The 18,339-nt window shown below is 45.4% G+C and overlaps 2 protein-coding genes across 3 annotated transcripts in view; one reads left to right on the top strand and one right to left on the bottom strand.

Moving 5' to 3' along the window:
- SYCE3 (synaptonemal complex central element protein 3) overlaps positions 1-14,383 on the top strand; it is a 29,501-nt gene extending 15,118 nt beyond the window's left edge. For both annotated transcript variants that reach the window (XM_047866650.1, XM_047866651.1), the window contains exon 3: positions 14,077-14,383. In XM_047866650.1, the coding sequence (XP_047722606.1) occupies positions 14,077-14,234 (158 nt within the window). In that variant the 3' untranslated portion in view covers positions 14,235-14,383. The remainder of the gene's footprint in view (positions 1-14,076) is intronic.
- Positions 14,384-14,585: 202 nt separating this feature from the next.
- KLHDC7B (kelch domain containing 7B) lies at positions 14,586-17,817 on the bottom strand. The gene has a single exon (XM_047867070.1). The coding sequence runs from the start codon at positions 17,598-17,600 to the stop codon at positions 15,690-15,692; it is 1,911 nt and encodes a 636-aa protein (XP_047723026.1). The 5' UTR covers positions 17,601-17,817; the 3' UTR covers positions 14,586-15,689.
- Between the last annotated feature and the right edge of the window lie 522 nt (positions 17,818-18,339).

Below are 18,339 nucleotides of genomic sequence, written 5' to 3'. Positions count from 1 at the left end.
GAAGTCACATAAAACACTCAGCTTTGACAATTTTTTAAATGTGAGTAAAATTAAAGTTGTCTGATACTTGCAACGATTATATTTAAGCAGCTACACTTCTTGAAAGGCTTGTGCATTTCTTTTCTCACAGGAATGAAAAAGGTTTAGCCTATGTACACTTGGCATAAATGAGGCTTTTATCATGCGCAGTTCCACACCCTCTCCGCTTGGTGCTTTTTCCACATCACACCCCTTGAATTGATATAAGGTCCATTATTTGTTCTTTAGCTGATTCTTTCCTTAGTTTTAGTTTCACATATTTTCCTCTTTTTTATAATTCTATTTTTATATAAATGTTCTGCACAGTAGTCTGATTTGGCGGTAATATAAGTCTTTGTAGAAATTTCTTGAGGCGCCTGAATGGCTCAGTTGGTTAAGTGTCCAACTTAATTTCAGCTCAGGTCATGATCTTACAATTTGTGGGTTCAAGCCCCGTGTCAGGCTCTGTGCTGACAGAGTGGAGCCTGCTTGGGATTCTCTCTCTCCCTCTTTCTGCCCCTTCCCTGCTTGCATGCATGCTCTCCCCCTCTCTCCGAAAAAAACAAATGTACTTAGTATATAGATCTTGAGTGTTCTCACCACACAAAATAAATAATAACTGTGAGGTGATAGAAATGTTAATTACCTTGTCTGTGGTAATCATTTCATAATGTATACAAATATCAAAACATCACATTGTACACCTTAAATATATACAATTTTTATCTCAGTTATACTTTTAAAAAGCTGGAAAAATATAATCTCAGAGCCAAAGAAATATCATGACTTGGGGGCAGGGTTAAAGCACCATTCATTCATTCATTCACTCAACAAGTACTTCCTGAATGAACACATGCCAAGCCCTGCACTTTAATTGCTTATAATCTAATGGGGGAAATAAATGTATAGACATATAAATGCAGTATACAGGGGTGCCTGGATGGCTCAGTCAACTAAGCATCTGATTCTTGATTTCCGGTCAGGTCATGATCTCATAGTCATGATGAGCCCTGTGTCGGGATCTGTGCTGAGCATGGAGCCTGCTTGGGATTCTCTCTCTCTCTCCTTCTCTCTCTGCCCCTCCCCACCACCCTCTCTCTCTCTCAAAATAAAATAAACATTTAATAAATAAATAAACGATTAAGAAATGCAGTATACTATGTTAATTGGTATAATAAAAGGATAGTAAAGTTCCAGTGAGATTTGGAATCGATGGCTGAAATCTGTCTGGTAAATTACGGAAATTTTTTTTGAGAGAGAGACAGAGTGTGAGTGGGGGAGGAGCAGAGAGAGAAGGAGACACAGAATCCGAAGCGGGCTCCAGGCTCTGAGCTGTGAGCACAGAGCCCGATGCAGGGCTCGAACTCACAAACCACGAGATCATGACCCGAGCTGAAGTCGGACGCTTACCGACTGAGCCACTCAGGTGCCCCTAAATTATGGAAATTTTTAAGAGGAGGCATGAAGCATTTCTCTGAAGTAGGAGTTGTTAGGAGTTTCTCAAATAGACAAGTGATGGGCAAGGCTTTCAAATAGAAAGAACAATTTGTGCCAAGGAACAAAAGTAGAAGAAAGTTGGTTGGATTTAATGTTAAACTTCTATAGAATAAACTACAAGTGGAAGTGGTAGAGAATAAATCTAAATGAATCATTTGGGGTCAAATCATGAAAGACTTTGTGTACCACACTAAGAAGTCATTCTGTAGTCAACAGGGGAATAATTGAAGAAAGCTAAGCAGAGGAAAAACATAAAGATTTATAGAAAGGTTTTAGAAAGATTATATAGCGGTGTGGAAGAGATTGGAAGCTACCTCAGCAATGACCTCACAGATAAATATTACCAGATACAGCATTGGTGGTATAGTGGCGAGCAAAGCTGCCTTCCAAATACATGAAATGATAAGCCACTGTGAGTGAAAGTCCACAGAAGCAAGAGTCAACATATTTAGATCTCCAAGGACTATAGGTGATGTCAGATGCAGAATGCAAATAGCTGTGTATAAAGTGGCTACAGAAGTAATAGACGCAGTTACAAAGATGAGTATAAAAGAAACTCAAGGGGGGCGCCTGGGTGGCTCAGTCGGTTAAGCGGCCGACTTCAGCTCAGGTCATGATCTCACGGTCCGTGAGTTCGAGCCCCGCGTCGGGCTCTGTGCTGACAGCTCAGAGCCTGGAGCCTGTTTCCGATTCTGTGTCTCCCTCTCTCTCTGCCCCTCCCCCGTTCATGCTCTGTCTCTCTCTGTCTCAAAAATAAATAAAGGTTAAAAATAAATTTTTTTTTAAATAAAAGAAACTCAAGGATAGACATTTTTGAAAAGAACAAATGGAGTCTCTTAAAAAGAAAAATATAATTGTGAGATAAAAACGAAATCAACAACAGTTGAAGAGATGATTAATTGCAGGATAATGCATCAAAAAGAGATAAAGAAAGTAAAAGTATGAAGAGATTAAGAGACTTGTGATATAGACCAAGAAGTTCTAATATATACCTCATTAGCATCTCAGGAAAAAAAGACATTAGAGACAATGGAATAATGGCAATACCTAATAATATAATGTCTGTGAATTTTCCAGAACTAATGAAAAATTGAATCATAGATCCAAGAAACAAAATACATTAAGTAAAATAAAATTATATCCATACCTAGACACATAATAGTGAAACTTCAGAACACCAAAGACAAAGAGAAAAACTACAGGAAACCAGAGAGAGAGAGATCAAAGGAGTAACAATTGGAGTGAACTTTGATCAATGGACTAAATGCGCCAACCAAAAGACATAGGGTATCAGAATGGAGTGAACTTTGAACAATAATTGTGAGAACCAGGACTTAGTGGAATAATATCTAAATGTCATAAAAACACTATTGACGCAGCATTATGCATCCAACAAAATTATCATTCAGTAATGAGGAAAAAATAAAGACATTTGCAAATGAATAAAAACTTACAATATTTGTCACAAAGAGACCTGCTTTAAAGGAACTACTAAAAGTTTTACTTAAGTAAAGGGAATGTGATCTCAGAAGGAAGGTCTGAAATGCACAGGGCAATGGAAAACAAATCAAATATTAAACATGAAGGTAAATCCTATGAATAGTTCATTAAGTACATTTTCTCCCTTCCACATTACTTCCTGTGACAGTGTTGCTAAATCTTCTGCCACCACATAGCAAGTCTCCTCTCCCCTAGCTTCCAATAAGCGTTTCCGCCCTTTTCTGTAAAGCCTCATTGGCAGCCTCCTCAAACTCCAAACCCTACGAACAGTGTGCTCGAGGTACTTTAATCTTTCCTAATGCTCTCCTCAGAACCCTTACAGCTTTTCCAGCTCCCATCCCCTGAAACACTCCAAAGCCACTCCTGCATTTCACAGTTTTGTTACAGGAGCACTTACTCAAGTACCAAAATCTGTATTAGTTATCTATTGCTTCATAACAAGTTAACCCAAATTTAGCAACTGAAGACAAAAAATATTTATTATCACACAGTTTCTGAAGATCAGGAATCTAGGAGTAGCTAAGCTGGGCTCTGGATATGTATTTTATGAGTTTGCAGTCAAACTGTTGGCTGTGGTTTCAATCTCCAGATGTTTGACCAGAGGCCGGAGAATCTCCTTCTGAGCTCACATAGCTGTTGGCAGGCCACTTTCTATGTGGCCTCACCAGAAGGCTGTTCATGACATAACTTACCCCAGAGCAATTACATGTAATATAGTATAATACTACATACACACATGAAAGAGCCAGAGACAGAAGGTACGATCTTTTATAAGCTCATCTTAGAAGTGACATACCATCACTTCTGTCATATTTTACTTGTCACATGGATCTACTCTAGTACAGTGTGAGAGAGAACTACATAAGGGTGTGATTAGCAGAAGGCCGGGACTACTACAGGGCTCAACTTGGAAGCTGGCTACCACACTTATGCAGAACATCTAAAACACACGTAATTGGAGGTAATATGTTACATAAAAGATAAGTGTACAAAAGTTAATTGCATTTACATATACCAGCAACAAGGAATTAGAACACATTTTTTAAAGGCATTTACAACAGTAACACACAAACATACACATGCACGTGCATAGACACATCTATTAATTCCCCTGGAAGAAATGTAACAAGAAATGTGCAAGGCCTATATGCAGAAAATTATAAAACTTGACTAACAGATACTAAAGATCAAAATAAATGGAGCTGTAGCTACATTTATGAATAGAAAGACTTAAAGTAATATGTCTGTTCTCCCCAGAGTTCATCATTTGCTTTAAAGTAGTTTTAGTGAAAATCCTAATAGGGTTTATCATAGAACTTGACAAGTTTATTCTAAAACATTTATGAGAGACTTACAACCCAAAAATAGCTAAGATATTTCTGAGAAAGACAAGGACAGAGGATTCACCCTACCATTACCAGGACTTATTATAAAACTATATAGTTAATATAGTGTCATATTGACTTAGAAATAGACAAATTGAGCAACAGAATGCAACAGAGAGCCCAGAAACAGACAGACACACACACACGCTCACACACACACACATCACACACACACGCTCACACACTCACACATAAACACACACACATGGATATGTGCACACATAACACACTCTCATACACACACATACACACGTGAACACACACACTCTCACACACATGTACACACATAACATGCTCATATACACAAACATGCACATGTGTACATACATACACACTCACAGGAATTTTTGTATATAATAGGTGAAATGACAGATCAGTGAAGGAAAGAATAAACCATTTATTTTTATTTTTTAAGAAGGAACTATTTAATAAGTAAGCTGGAGAAATTGGTTATCCATAAGAATAAAAATTACAAATGCATCCCTACCCACAGAATAGCTTCAGAACAATAAGGGCTTAGGTATCAAAAATGTTTAAAACTTGGAAAGAAAATAGGGGAGAATATCTTGTGACTTTGGGGGTGGAGTAGAATTTCCTAAACAAGAGGCTAAAATGCTAAACACAGAATAAAAGATTGATACGTTGAACTACATTAACGTTAAGAACTTCTATTCATCAAAAGGTAATTTAAATGACACCTTCTTGGGGCGCCTGGGTGGCGCAGTCGGTTAAGCGTCCGACTTCAGCCAGGTCACGATGTCGCGGTCCCTGAGTTCGAGCCCCGCGTCGGGCTCTGGGCTGATGGCTCAGAGCCTGGAGCCTGTTTCCGATTCTGTGTCTCCCTCTCTCTCTGCCCCTCCCCCATTCATGCTCTGTCTCTCTCTGTCCCAAAAATAAATAAACGTTGAAAAAAAAATTTTAATTAAAAAATAAATAAATAAATAAATAAAATGTCACCTTCTTGGGGCACCTGGGTGGCTCAGTCAGTTGAGCATCCAACTTTAGCTCAGATCGTGATCTTGAGGTTCGTGGGTTCTTGCCCCACATTGGGCTTTCTGCTGACAGCCCAGCGCCTGCTTCGGATTCTCTGTCTCCTTCTCTCTCTACCCCTCCCCCACTCACTCTCTCTCAAAAAGAAATAAACATTAAAAATTTAATAAATAAATAAAAATGTCACCTTCTCTGTGAAGTGTTTCCCAAGTGCTCTTCTTGAAATTGCAAGTCCTTTTTCCCTGGCACTCTCAACCCTCCTTCATGGATTTATTTTTCTCCTCAGAACTTACTACTTTCTTTTTTTTTTTTTAACGTTTTTATTCCTCTTTTGAGAGACAGAGAGAACAAGCAGGGGAGGAGCAGAGAGAGAGGGCTGAAGCAGGCTCCAAGCTCTGAGCTTTCAGCACAGAGCCCAGTGCAAGGCTTGAACCCACAAACCTCAAGATCATGACCTGAGCCAAAATCAGCTGTTTAACCTACTGAGCCACCCAGGCAGCCCAGCACTTATTACTTTCTAACATACTATATAAGTTTACTTATTGTTATTTTTTTAATGTTTATTTATTTTGAGAGAGAGAGTGCACATGTGCACAAGCATGCACATAGAGGAGGGGCAGAGAGAGAGGGAGAGAGGGAATCCCAGCTCCATGTCGTCAGTGCAGAGCCCGACTGGGGGCTCTATCTCACGAACTGGGAGATCTCACCACCCGGGAGATCATGATCTGAGCTGATCAAGAGTTGGCAGCTTAACCGACTGAGTCACCCAGGCGCCCCTACTTACTGTTATTTATTATATAACGGTCATGAGGCCAAGACTTTTTGACATTCTTTCTCACTGCTCTGTCCCCAGAATAGATGCTGACCCATAATAGATGTTTAATAGATATATTTTTTTAATTTTTTTAACGTTTATTTGTTATTGATAGAGAGATACAGAGTGTGAGCAGAGGAGGGGGAGAGACAGGGGGAGACACAGAATCCGAAGTAGGCTCCAGGCCCTGAGCTGTCAGCACAGAGCCCAACGCAGGGCTCGAATTCACGAACTCTGAGATCTTGACCTGAGCCGAAGTCGATCGCCTAACCAACTGAGCCACCCAGGCGCCCCTAATAGATATTTTTTAAGTGAACGAATGTGTCTTAGCTCCCTGATTTTTTATGCATTTTAATAAAGCTGTATCTTAAGCTTCCTGACATCATCCTTTCCTAGTACAGTGCTAACAGTGAAATAGATATTGGAATATGATAATTTCCATGGTACCTACTTGCGTGGCAAAATGAGGACAGTGTGGTATGCTTTTAATTTGTAATTGACCATAGATAATACCCTTTCTACCGTAGTGGGTCCTTCGTTTGTTGTTTTCTAATTATTTGGTTTTGTTGGTTTGTTTTTCTTTAGAGTTCTCTGGCAGAGAGTTGGCATACTTTTCAGCTCACAGCATGTTATCATCATTAATCCATATGAGAATCTTCCCTTTTTTGTTTACATTCTTTTATTTCCATTTCTTTTTTTTTGTATGTCACTTTTTTTTATATTATGTATAAAGTTTCTGCTTTTATTTTTTTAAGTTTATTCATTTTGAGAGAAAGAGAGAAGAGGGGGTGGGGGAGGGGCAGAGAGAGAGGGAGAAATTCTCAAGCAGGCTGTGAGTGTCAGCAGGGCTTGAACTCAAGAACCATGAGATTATGACCTGAGCTGAAACCAAGAGTCAGATGCTTAACCAACTGAGCCACCCAGGTGTCCCCCTACATCTTAAATAGAAAAATTTTAGGTGAGGGTCACCTGGGTGGCTCAATCAGTTGACTGACCGGCTCTTGATTTCAACTCAGCTCATGATCCCAGGGTTGTGGGATCGAGCCCCATGTCGGGCTCCACGCTGAGTGTGGAGCCTGCTTAAGATTCTCCTCTCTCTCTCTCCCTTTGCCCCTCTCCCGGACTCATTCTCTCTCTTTTAGAGAAAAGTTTAAATTTAAATATAAAAGATAGAAGCATCTTAAATTTAAATAGAAAAGTTTAGGTGAGGGGTTCCTAGGTAGCTCTGTTGGTTAAGCATCCAACTCTTGGTTTAGGCTCACGTCATGATCTCACAGTTTTGTGAGTTTGAGCCCCGCATGGGGCTCTATTCTGACAGTGCAGAGCCTGCTTGGGATTCTCTCTCTCACCCTCTCTCTCTCTCTCTCTCTCTCTCTGCCTTTCCCCCACTCACGCTGTCTCTGTGTCTCTCAAAAATAAATAAGCTTTAAAAAAACAACTTAGGTGAAATCCACATACCATATAATTAACCATTTTAAAGTATACATTCAGTAGCATTTAATGCATTCACAATGTCATACAGCCACCAAGTCTATCCAGTTCAAAATGTTTTCATCATTCAAAAAAGACACTGTGTGGGGCGCCTGGGTGGCTCAGTTAGTTAAGTTTCTGACTCTTGGTTTCAGCTCAGGTCATGATCTCAGGTTTCATGAGTTCAAGCCCTGAATCGGGCTCTGCGCTGACAGCATGGAGGCTGGTTGGGATTCTCTCTTTCCCTCTTTCTCTGCCCCTCCCACCTGTGGGCTCATGCTCTCTCTCTCACAAAGTAAATAAGTAAACTTTTTAAAAAAGACACTTTGTACCCCTAAGCAGTCACCCCCATATGCCTCTATCCTCAGCCTTTGGCAACCACCAATCTGTTTTCAGTCTCTATGGATTTACCCATTCTGGATGTTTCATATAAATGAATCATATGGTATGTGAATACAATTTGTTTCTGGATTCTTTTACTTAGCATATTTTCAAGGTTCATCAATATTATAGAATATGTTAGTACTTTATTCCTCTCTATGGTTGAATAATTATCCCATTGTATGGATATATCACATTTTCTTTATTCATTCATCCTTTGATTGATATTTGGGTTGTGTCCACCTTTTAGCTATTGTGAGTAGCACTGTTGTGAACATCTATATGCAAGTATGTGTTTGAGTACCTGTTCTCAATTGTTTGGAGAATTACCTAGAAGTGGAATTTATGTCTAGCTTTCTGAAGAAGGCCAAACTGTTTTACACAATGATGCACCATTTTACAATCCTACCAACAGTATACCAGGGTATACTGGTACTCACAGTCTGTGAGTTTGAGCCCCACATGGGGCTCTGTGCTGACAGCTCGGAGCCTGGAGCCTGTTTCAGATTCTGTGGCTCCCTCTTTCTCTGACTCTCCCCTGTTCATGCTGTCTCTCTCTCTCTGTCTCAAAAATAAATAAACGTTAAAAAAATTTTTTTAAGTAAAAATGAATAAATAAATAAATAAAAAGGGAATATATACATAGCTTCTCCATTAAGTATATATGTTGTAAGTTTTGGTATATCACTTTTAGTAAGCTTAAGATGTCTCCCATTATTTCTAATTTGTTAGAGTTGATTTTTTTTAAACCACAAATAGGTATTAAATTTTGTTAACTGCCCTTTTTTTGGGCATTAATTGAGCTATTCCTATGATTTACCCCTTTTTATTTATTTTTATTTTTTTAACGAAGTTGAATGTTTTTTTTTTTAATTTTTTTTTCAACGTTTATTTATTTTTGGGACAGAGAGAGACAGAGCATGAACGGGGGAGGGGCAGAGAGAGAGGGAGACACAGAATCGGAAACAGGCTCCAGGCTCTGAGCCATCAGCCCAGAGCCCGACGCGGGGCTCGAACTCAGGGACCGCGAGATCGTGACCTGGCTGAAGTCGGACGCTTAACCAACTGAGCCACCCAGGCGCCCCTTAACGAAGTTGAATGTATTATTATTAAACTATTTATCTTCCTGCAAGGCTGTTGCTTCACCATATTAAAAATAGCACCAGCTATTTTGAAAGCACAGTATATTGCAAAATTAAGGTAGTATTCTTTATCTGACACTACAGAACTAACAAACCTTTCTCCACGGCCAGTTATTTCCAATGGATAGATTATTTAAGTATTTTGACTCCAATCCAGGGAGAGATGCAAACAAGTTACGATATTCCCTAAGACTTAAGATGACAGTGTTATCCTTGAATTACATAATTTTTATAACTAGTTTTTAACCACAAATAATTTACAGGATTCTGAATATTATAACTAGAGCCTAGCCTAAAAATCATAAGGTATGGCAAAAAAGATGCATGCTAAGTTTATCTGCAATCATTAGAAAGTTAAGGGGTGTTTTCTTTCATTAATGTTGCGAGTGATTTCTTTTTGCACTAGTATTGCTAAAAGTTGCTATTTTATTTATTTATTCATTTTTAATTTTTTAATGTTTATTTATTTTTGAGAGAAAGAGAGAGCATGAGCAGGGGAGGGGCAGAGAGAGAGGAGGACATAGAATCCGAAACAGGCTCCAGGCTCTAAGCTGTCAGCACAGAGCCCAATGGGGGGCTCCAACCCACAAACCGGAGATCATGACCTGAGCCAAAGTCCCAGGCTCAACAACTGAGCCACCCAGGTGCCCCAAAAGTTGCTATTTTAAATCCTCCATGCACCACTAATTTAAGACAATTATGCTAGATTAAATTGTTTCATACTAGTTTATTTAGGGGTTCCATTTTCACTCATCAATAGGTTTTATGTATTTCTCATATGCTTCTTCACACATTAATTCATCCAGTTCTGAAGGGTTACTGAGTGTTATCTTGATCAGCCAACCATCTTCATAACAAGATTTGTTGACAAGTCCTGGATTTTCACAAGAGCTTCATTAATTTCAGTTACTTCTCCTGATAGAGGAGAATAGAGTTCACTAGCAGCTTTCACACTTTCTAAAGCACCAAACTCCTCTGGTTTGTTCAATTTTGTCCCAACTTCAGGCAGACTACAGTAAACATCATCTCCCAAAGCTTCCTGTGCAAAATTGCTGATTCTCACTGTTCCAATACCATTTTCTGTTGTTACCCATTCATGTTTGTCTGTGAATTTATGCACAGAGAGCAGAGCAGAGCCTGTGCGCAGCATCCTGATGGCACCCGCGCTCAGCCCCCAGGGCTGAATTTCTGTTACAAATTCTACATCATAACATGCTATTTTAACACATTGTTAGGTTTGGTTAGTTCATGTTATGTTTAGAGTTTTATATCTATATTGATATAAAATAGAACTATATTTTTTCATATAATCTTTGATTTTGGAACAAACTAACTTAGGGAAAATTATGTATTTATTTTTGTTTATCTCTGTACTCAAATTTTCTAGAACATAAATGGAATGCTCCTATATCCATACAGTGAGGTTATCACTCTTCTTTTTCTAATTTCTGGAATCGTATTATGTAAGAATTAACTGTTCTTTCAAATTTTGGTAGAATTCATCTGTAAAACTATCTGGGGCCTGAGATTTGGGAGATATAACTTCACCAATTACATTTAAAATGTTGATTGGTCTGTTTTGCCAAAGGTGGGAATTAGCCCGTGGCTATAAAGTCCAGGCCCATCTTTGTCCCTTTATCACATGGCTGAGCCTGCCCTTTGTCATCATTCCTGTACTCCCTGTCTACCTTCGAGGCCCTCAAAGCAAATTCACTTACTACATCCCTAAGTGATGTCCTCCCCTCTCCTACAACAGAATTTTGGAACACTTTATCTTCATCCTTTGAACCCTGCATTTAGGTGTACAGCTTGACTGGTTATTCATTCATTCATTCATTTACTTATTTATTTGTTTATTTATTTACTCATTTATTTTGAGAGAGAGAGAGTGCATACATGTATGAACAGGGAAGGGGAGGGCGGGGAGGGGACCCCAGGCAGGCTCCATACCAGCATCACAGAGCCCGAAGCAGGGCTTAAACCCATGAACCCTGAGATCATGACCTAAATTGAAATCAAGAGTCAGGCACTTAACCGACTGAGCCACCCAGGTGCCCCACATCTTGGCTGTTTTTTCTTGATTTCTGGATGAGGATTTTAGTCCTACCCAGCAGGTAGTGTATCAGGTGAGCCCTAGTTGGCTTCTTAGAATATCTGCTGTTCAGGCTTTTCCAGAGATGATGACCTTGGCTTTGCTAAAGTGCAGGCCTTACCAAAAGCTCTCAGAGAGAGCCTGCCCTTGCCATCTGGTTTAAAGACCCCTCCTACTCCATTTCTCTGTCCCAACACATGCTGCTTACTGCCGTACAGCACCCTTCCCAACCTGTGATTGTCTTGTGTGTTTATTCTACCTCCCATGGCCCCTATAGACACTTCCTGGAGGTGGGGTGTGTCTATCTTGCATACTGCTATATTGCCAGGAGACCAGGAGTGCCTTAGCAAAATGCCAACACAAAGGTGCTCCATAAATATTGAATGAATGAAAAACTCAAGAGATGTGCATTTCTGGAGGATCTTCTGATGATCATGAGTTCTTTATTTTCTATGCATTCTGAATTTTCTTCCTTGGATCAAATTAAAAAGGGCTTTGCTCTTGATATAGTGTTTTGGTGTCTCATTGAATTGCCTTTTCTGGACTGTGCTTTGGCAATATGCCAACAGCTTTCTTTTACCAGTGATTGCAAAAATAGACATAGAAGAATCACTTTGTATTTCAAGTAGAGATGTTGTCAAGGACATTTTCAACTATATTATATGCTTCTCATAGAATATACCTATAGGAAAATTTTTTCTTAGGATAAAAGCATCTAATGGTTGTTTTGTTTATTTATTTTTGAGAGAGAGAAAAAGCACAAGTGAGGGAGGGGCAGAGAGAGAGGGAGACACAGAAGCAGGCTCCAGACTCTGAGCTGTCAGCACAGAGCCTGATGTGGGGCTTGAACCCATGAACCACAAGATCATGACCTGAGTGGAAGTCAGACGCTGAGCTGAGTTAACTGACTGAGCCACCCAGGTGCCCGTTTTTGTTGTTGTTGTTGTTGTTTATTTATTTATGAGAGAGAGAGAGAGAGAGAGAGAGAGTGTGTGTGTGTGTGTGTGTGTGTGTGTGAGCAAGGGAGGGGCAGAGGGAGAGGGAGACACAAGATCCAAAGCGGGCTCCATGCTGACAGCAACGAGCCCAATGTGGGACTTGAACTCAGGAACCGTGAGGTCATGACCTGAGCCGCAGTTGAACACTCAACTGCTCAACTGACTGAGCCACCCAGGTGTCCTTCATGGGTTTGTTTTTATTTTATGGCCACCGAGTTTCAAATCTAAGCATGTTTCCTCTGCTTTCGCCTTAGGAAATTCAGAGCTAGAATTCCAACTGCTGTGTGGAACCGTATGAGACTCATTTCTGCAAGCTCTTTTTTCCTTCTGAATTTTTATTTCTTACCCACTCTCTTTGCCCTGAATACCTCTTATTCATTTTACGGTAAGGGTTTCTCCTGTCTTGAACACCATAATATGTGCTAGGCATTTTACATATCATCCATTTAATCATAGCCAGCTGTGAGACTGGGATGTTGTCTCTCCTTTACAAATGAGGTTGGTGAACTTAAGTCACTTGTTTGTGGGCACACAGGTAGCAAGTAGAGAGAGCCAGAAAGTAAACTGTTCTGACTCCCAGGTACATGCTGCACCTGCTGTCCAGGCAGTCTATAAGGGTGGTCTCCTTGTTAAAATTCGGGTTCCTGGGCACCATTCACAACATGTTAGACAAGACCCTCTTTGAGTTGTGGGAGCGGCCAGTGATCTACATTTTAAAAGGTGTCCCAAGTGACTCGCATACATCCAAAAGTTCAAGAATTCCTGTACACGCCATATAACTATATGCCCTCTGTTAAGATACTGCACATAGCTTTTCTAACAATTTTTCCTTAACCAAACATGTTACTTTCTGTAAAACATCAAGTCTGTCATTGCTGCTGACCTTGGTTGTATGTAGATATTCATGTGTTATTATTATCTGCTTATCTCCTCTTTGGTTAATTTCCCTGAGGACATAGTTCCCCAAAGTGTCCAGTATGTTTTAGCCCAGCAAAGAGCAGTTTTAAGGGGGAGATATATGTACTGTGGTTGGCTGTCATGTGGAAGGGAGATGACCTTTGTTCTTTGTAATTATAGAGGGTAGAACCACACCAGTGCGGTGGGTGCTGCAGAGAGATGAGGTTTCTGCAGACTTCCGTTGAATTTGTATAAGAAGCATGTGTTCACCTATAAGCCCTCGAGTAGCTCTCGATGGGAAACAGCAAGAAACTCAGTGCAGTGGCGAGCACCAAAGGACACCTAACATGGGATGCAGCAAACCTTTCCAGAAGGAGGAGTCCCTGGGCTGGCCTTAATGAAAGCACAGAGGTACCCAGACAGAAGTGGGCAGGCATCCCAGGCCACTGTGCGTAAGGTAACATGAGGCTCAGGGCTTTGCAGGAGTAGGAATAATCAGTCCTACTTGAGCATGTGAGCTTGGATGGGTGTTACGACCCCTCAGGGTTCACCCTGCAACCACTAGCTGTAAACTGCAGATAGGTAAGGACCTGAGTTTGCTCTAAATGGTCCTAATATTTTATATCAGACAGGCCTCCAGTCTTAGCATCACGGGCTGATGTATCCAGAAGTTAAGACTTGTGTGAGATCAGGGAAGTGTCAGTAGTGCTCTGTGGAGGAAGAAGTTTTAATAGTGGTTTTTATGAACCCTATAACGTGTAGCCTACCAGCAACTCAGCAGGATCTGGTCCCTGGGATGCTTAGCATGGCTGGAGGCATCTGGCCCTCCCTGGAGTGCTCAGAGCCACAGCCCCATTCGGTAGCCTGATCAGGGCCCATCTGGTTGTTGCAGTGCAAGCCACATGGATGGCCTACGACATGGTGGTGATGCGCACCAACCCCACACTGGCCGAGTCCATGCGCCGGCTGGAGGATGCCTTCCTCAACTGCAAGGAGGAGATGGAGAAGAACTGGCAAGAGCTGCTCACTGAGACCAAGCACAAACAGTAGGCCCCCTGCCCACCCACGGCCACCGTGCTTCTGCCTGCCAGTGTGGAGAAGCCCCGGGGACACAGAGCCCTCTCTGCTTGGCAGAGTAACAGCAACCGTAATATATAGCTGTGTGAACTGTACTTGTTTTTCAATAAACTTATTTTTAAGAGCAACCTGAGGACCCCTTTCTGTCCTACCCAGCAGCATAGCGAGCCTTGTGAGCAAAAAATGAGAATCATAAGATGTAGATGCTTTCAATGGATTAAACGCATTTAGTGCCAGTAGTACCAAGGATGGAATAAAAAGCAAAATTAAAAGGGCCAGATGGGGCAAACCAGGGCACACAGTGGGACAGGCAGCAGTGTTCAGTCAGATTTATTTACCTTCCTGTGATGGATTCCAAAATGAGTAAAGGGGAACATTATCTATTCATCCTGGGCACTGCGCTAGGCGCTCACATGTGTCCTTATGCCCTCACAGCTCTCCTGAGTAACAGATGTTCATTTTCCCCACTACACAGATGAGAAGAATGGAATCAGATGTCTCGGCTAAGTCCGCAGCTAACAAGGGAAAGAGCTCAGGTGAAACCTGGGTCTCACGTAAGAACAGGGGGTGGTGGGAAGTGAGGCTGCTTCTGGAGGGGCAAAGCGGGGGGGAGAGACCCCACAGGCTGCAGAGGGGCATGAGCCCAAGTGGTTACAGGCAGGGGCTACAGTCAGCAGAACGGTTTCACAGGCAAGGGTTCCAGGCCTCTGGGGACCAATCGGACGAAGGAGGGCTACAGAGTTTTTCCCAGGAAGACCCAAACCAGCTCCCAAGGCCTGAGGCAAGAACATTTTTCTGGGGACTCTCTGTTCCTTGTTCCCCTGTCCCATTCCCTTACAGACCTCTTGCCCAGCTTGGAGCCCTAGGGACAGAACGGAGAAGTGTGACGATCTCTCTAGCCACCTCCTTCCTTGGCTCAGCAGTCACTCAGCCCCTCTGCAGGCCAAATCCTGGTCCTCAAGGACACATCGGTCTCTGGCTCTCAAAGCACCAGAGGGACCCCCACACAGATTTTTCCAGGCAGTGCAGTGCTGCAAGAGGGAACCTGGCTCCTGGGAGCCCAGAGAAGGGGGGAAGGAGGAGGAGGAGGAAGAGGAAGAGGAGGAGGAGGAGGAGCCCCCTGGAGGAGGGGCTGGGCTGTGCGAGCCAGCTGAGGCGTCAGGGCAAGAACTAAGCGGAAAAGGCAGTAAACAGCATGCTGTGGTGGGAAGGTTAGAAGCCGGCTTCTAACCAGATGCAAGGAGCCTGAGCTCCAGGGGGAGAGGGCTCTTTCAGGGAAGGGGGTAGGGAAGGGGGAGATCATGAGCCTTATTAGAACAGAAAAACAAAGCTGTCATAGAAACAACAGCAGAAGGTTCTGCCAGCCACCTCCTGTGCTCCACTTGCCCTCAGACCCCCAGGCCCAGGGTCTCCCTAGAGAGCAGCAGCTCAGAGGGCTGTTTGCAGCCGGTCGGTGGCAGGCAGAGTCAAGATGAATGGACAGAGGACCCCCTTACTCCCCAGAGGAAAGGGCTGCAACTCCCTGGCCTGGAACTGGGCAGTCCCCTCAGAGACCGTAAAGGTGGCGGTGACCTGGTGGTTGAGGCAGTAAATGGTGTTGCCCAGTGCAGTGCAGTGCAGGGGGGCCGGGTCGGGCAGGGGCAGGGAGGCAGCCCGGCTCCAGGAGCCCGTTACAGTGTTGTAGCGCATCACCGCAGCGCCCACACCCCGCAGCAGGTCGAAGCGGTACAGGAAACCTCCCAATGCCACCATGTCGCTGGGACGCCGGTGGCTGGCACTGTAGGGGCACTCATCCCACGCATCCTTCGCAGGGCTGTACCTGAGCAAGCGGTAGAAGAGGTGGCCCCCGGTGACATAGATGTCCCCACGGCAGGCCACAGCCTCGTGTGCCACAGGGAAGGTGCCCGCAGGGAGGGGCGCGCGCGAGGTCCAGGCATCCGTGCGCGGGTCATAGCGCTCCATGCTGTACAGGCACTCTCCACCGATGGCGTAAAGAAGCCCATCCAGGGCCACCAGCTTGAGCTGGGCACGGGCCTGCTGCATGGGCCGCACCTGGCTCCAGATGTTGGTCAGTGGGTTGTAGCAGAAGACCTCGTTGGAGCAGACAGCCTTGGCACCGGAGCCGCGGATGCCCCCCGCCAGGAACAGGTAGTTGTGCATGGTGCAGAGGCCACAGCCCCGCAGCGGGGCCTCCTCCGGCACCTGTGTCAGGGGCCGCCATGTGTTTTCTTGGGGGTTGAACACGTGCAGGTGCGTGCGAGGAGGCGGGGGTGCGGGTCCCACCGTAGGGGCCTCCTCCCCACAAGGGCCCCTTGTGAGCCCCGAGCGGCTCAGCGGGTAGAGGCTGGGCAGCACAAGGACCCCCACCACCGCCTGGCCCCGGCCCGTCCGAAGGCTCAGGATGCGCTCCCGCTCGGCCCCGCTCAGCTGCCGGTAGAGGCCCGGGTCTCCTAGCACGTGCAGCAGATTGTCGCTCATCAGCCCATAGGTCTCCTGCACCAGGCCAGGCTGCCCGTGCTGCTGGGCAAAGGCCAGTACATCCAGGCAGCTGCCCAGGTCCAGCCGCTGTCGTCGAGCCGCGGCCAGAGTGGGCTCCCGGGCTAGGGAGCTGGGCTTCCGAGGCCCCTCCGCCACCCCCCGGCTCCCGGGCCTCTGCAGAAGCACCTTGAGTTTTCGGGCCTCCTGCTTTTCTGTGAGGACTGCCCCGCTGCCTGCAGGGCGGGGCCTCTCCCCTGGAGCCTCTCCCTCCTGCCTCAGTGGTACCATCTGGCTGACCTCCCACTCAGAGCTCTCTGCTATTTCACACATGCTGCGTTTCCGGGGCCGTGGGACAGGCTGTGAGACCCCCCTCGCGGTGGGGGAGGGTACAGGGCCGGGTTGCCTCTGCCCAGGGGACCGTGATGGGGCCCCAGGCATTGCGGCTCCAGGCAGTGGGGAGTCTGGATGTATCTCATCCACTGCATCTGGCCTTGGGCCTGAGGGAGGGTCTGGAGTAGGAGCCTCCCTGGTATCCGAGCTTCTCTGCTGTTGCGGACACCCAGCCTCAGGCAGGCCCCCTGTGCCAGCTTCTGTGACCATTCCAACGGCGGAGCCATTCCTGACCTCCAGGCTGGTGGCGGCCCCTTCAGGGGGAGAACCAGACTCTCTGTTCTCAGAGGGTGCATCAGTGCTGGGATCTCTAGGGCTCCTGGGAGCTGCCCTTGGGGCTCTCCCTTGGCGTCTCTCTTGCCTGGGGAAAGGGTGACTCCTAAGAACCATCGAAATAAGGTTTTCCCAGCTAGATGAGATCTGCCCTTCCTGGTTGTCCTTGCAGAGAGCCACACTGGGCTCCTGGGACATAGGCCTTGACTCACTACTCGGGGCAGGGGTCGGAACTGGGGCTGGGGCTGGGGCTGGGGCTGGGGCAGGGGCTGGGGAGGAGGGCGGAGTTGGAGCAGGGGCAGGGGCAGGGGCAGGGGCTGGGGCTGACACTGCCCTGAGAGTTTCATCCTCGGCAGAACCCTGACTAACTCTGAGGGACAAAGAGTCTGAAGGAGAGGAGGTCGGAAGGGTTGAGCCTGCAGGTAAGAGGCCTCCGTGGGGATGTGCTGTGGGCGGGGAAGCCAAGGGCAGGAGGGGCTTAGGGATGCGCGGGGAGAGCGTGGCTGAGCCGGGGGTGTCTGGGGGGCGCTTTTCTGTGTCCAGACTGCCTGCCTCCTGCCCGCTGCTCTGCCCACGCTGGCCTTGCCAAGATGGTCTCCCTTCTAGGAGGCCATGGCCCCGTTGCTGCTCTGCCCCGCCCGGCCCTGAGCTGAAGAAAGAGCCGTCTCCAGAGCCTTGAGCCCCAGCCTTTACCACATTGCTGGCGTCTGCGGTCCCCCGTCCTTGAGACAAGAGTGGATGTCCGCATTGCGACCCCTCTGGCCATGGGCCCATGGAGTCTGGGGTCTGGACGAAGCTCCTCTCCCACGGCCAGCCTTCCTCGGAGGCTGGGGGTCCCTGAGACTCCCTGGGAGCCTGGGGCCCAGCCTCCCTGCTCTCCAGAGCTAGGACTGAGGCTGGATGGAGGCTGCTCTCCCTGGGCCCCTTCACTGTGCCC

This window comes from Prionailurus viverrinus, chromosome B4 (assembly GCF_022837055.1).
Source record: "Prionailurus viverrinus isolate Anna chromosome B4, UM_Priviv_1.0, whole genome shotgun sequence".
NCBI lineage: Eukaryota > Metazoa > Chordata > Mammalia > Carnivora > Felidae > Prionailurus > Prionailurus viverrinus.
Note: the sequence above shows the minus strand (reverse complement) of the source record. Positions and strands in the feature narration are given on the sequence as shown.

What these genes read in the sequence shown, in the direction of transcription:
- KLHDC7B (XM_047867070.1), bottom strand. Translation starts at nt 17,600, where the DNA reads ATGTCCCAGGAGCCCAGTGTGGCTCTCTGCAAGGACAACCAGGAAGGG.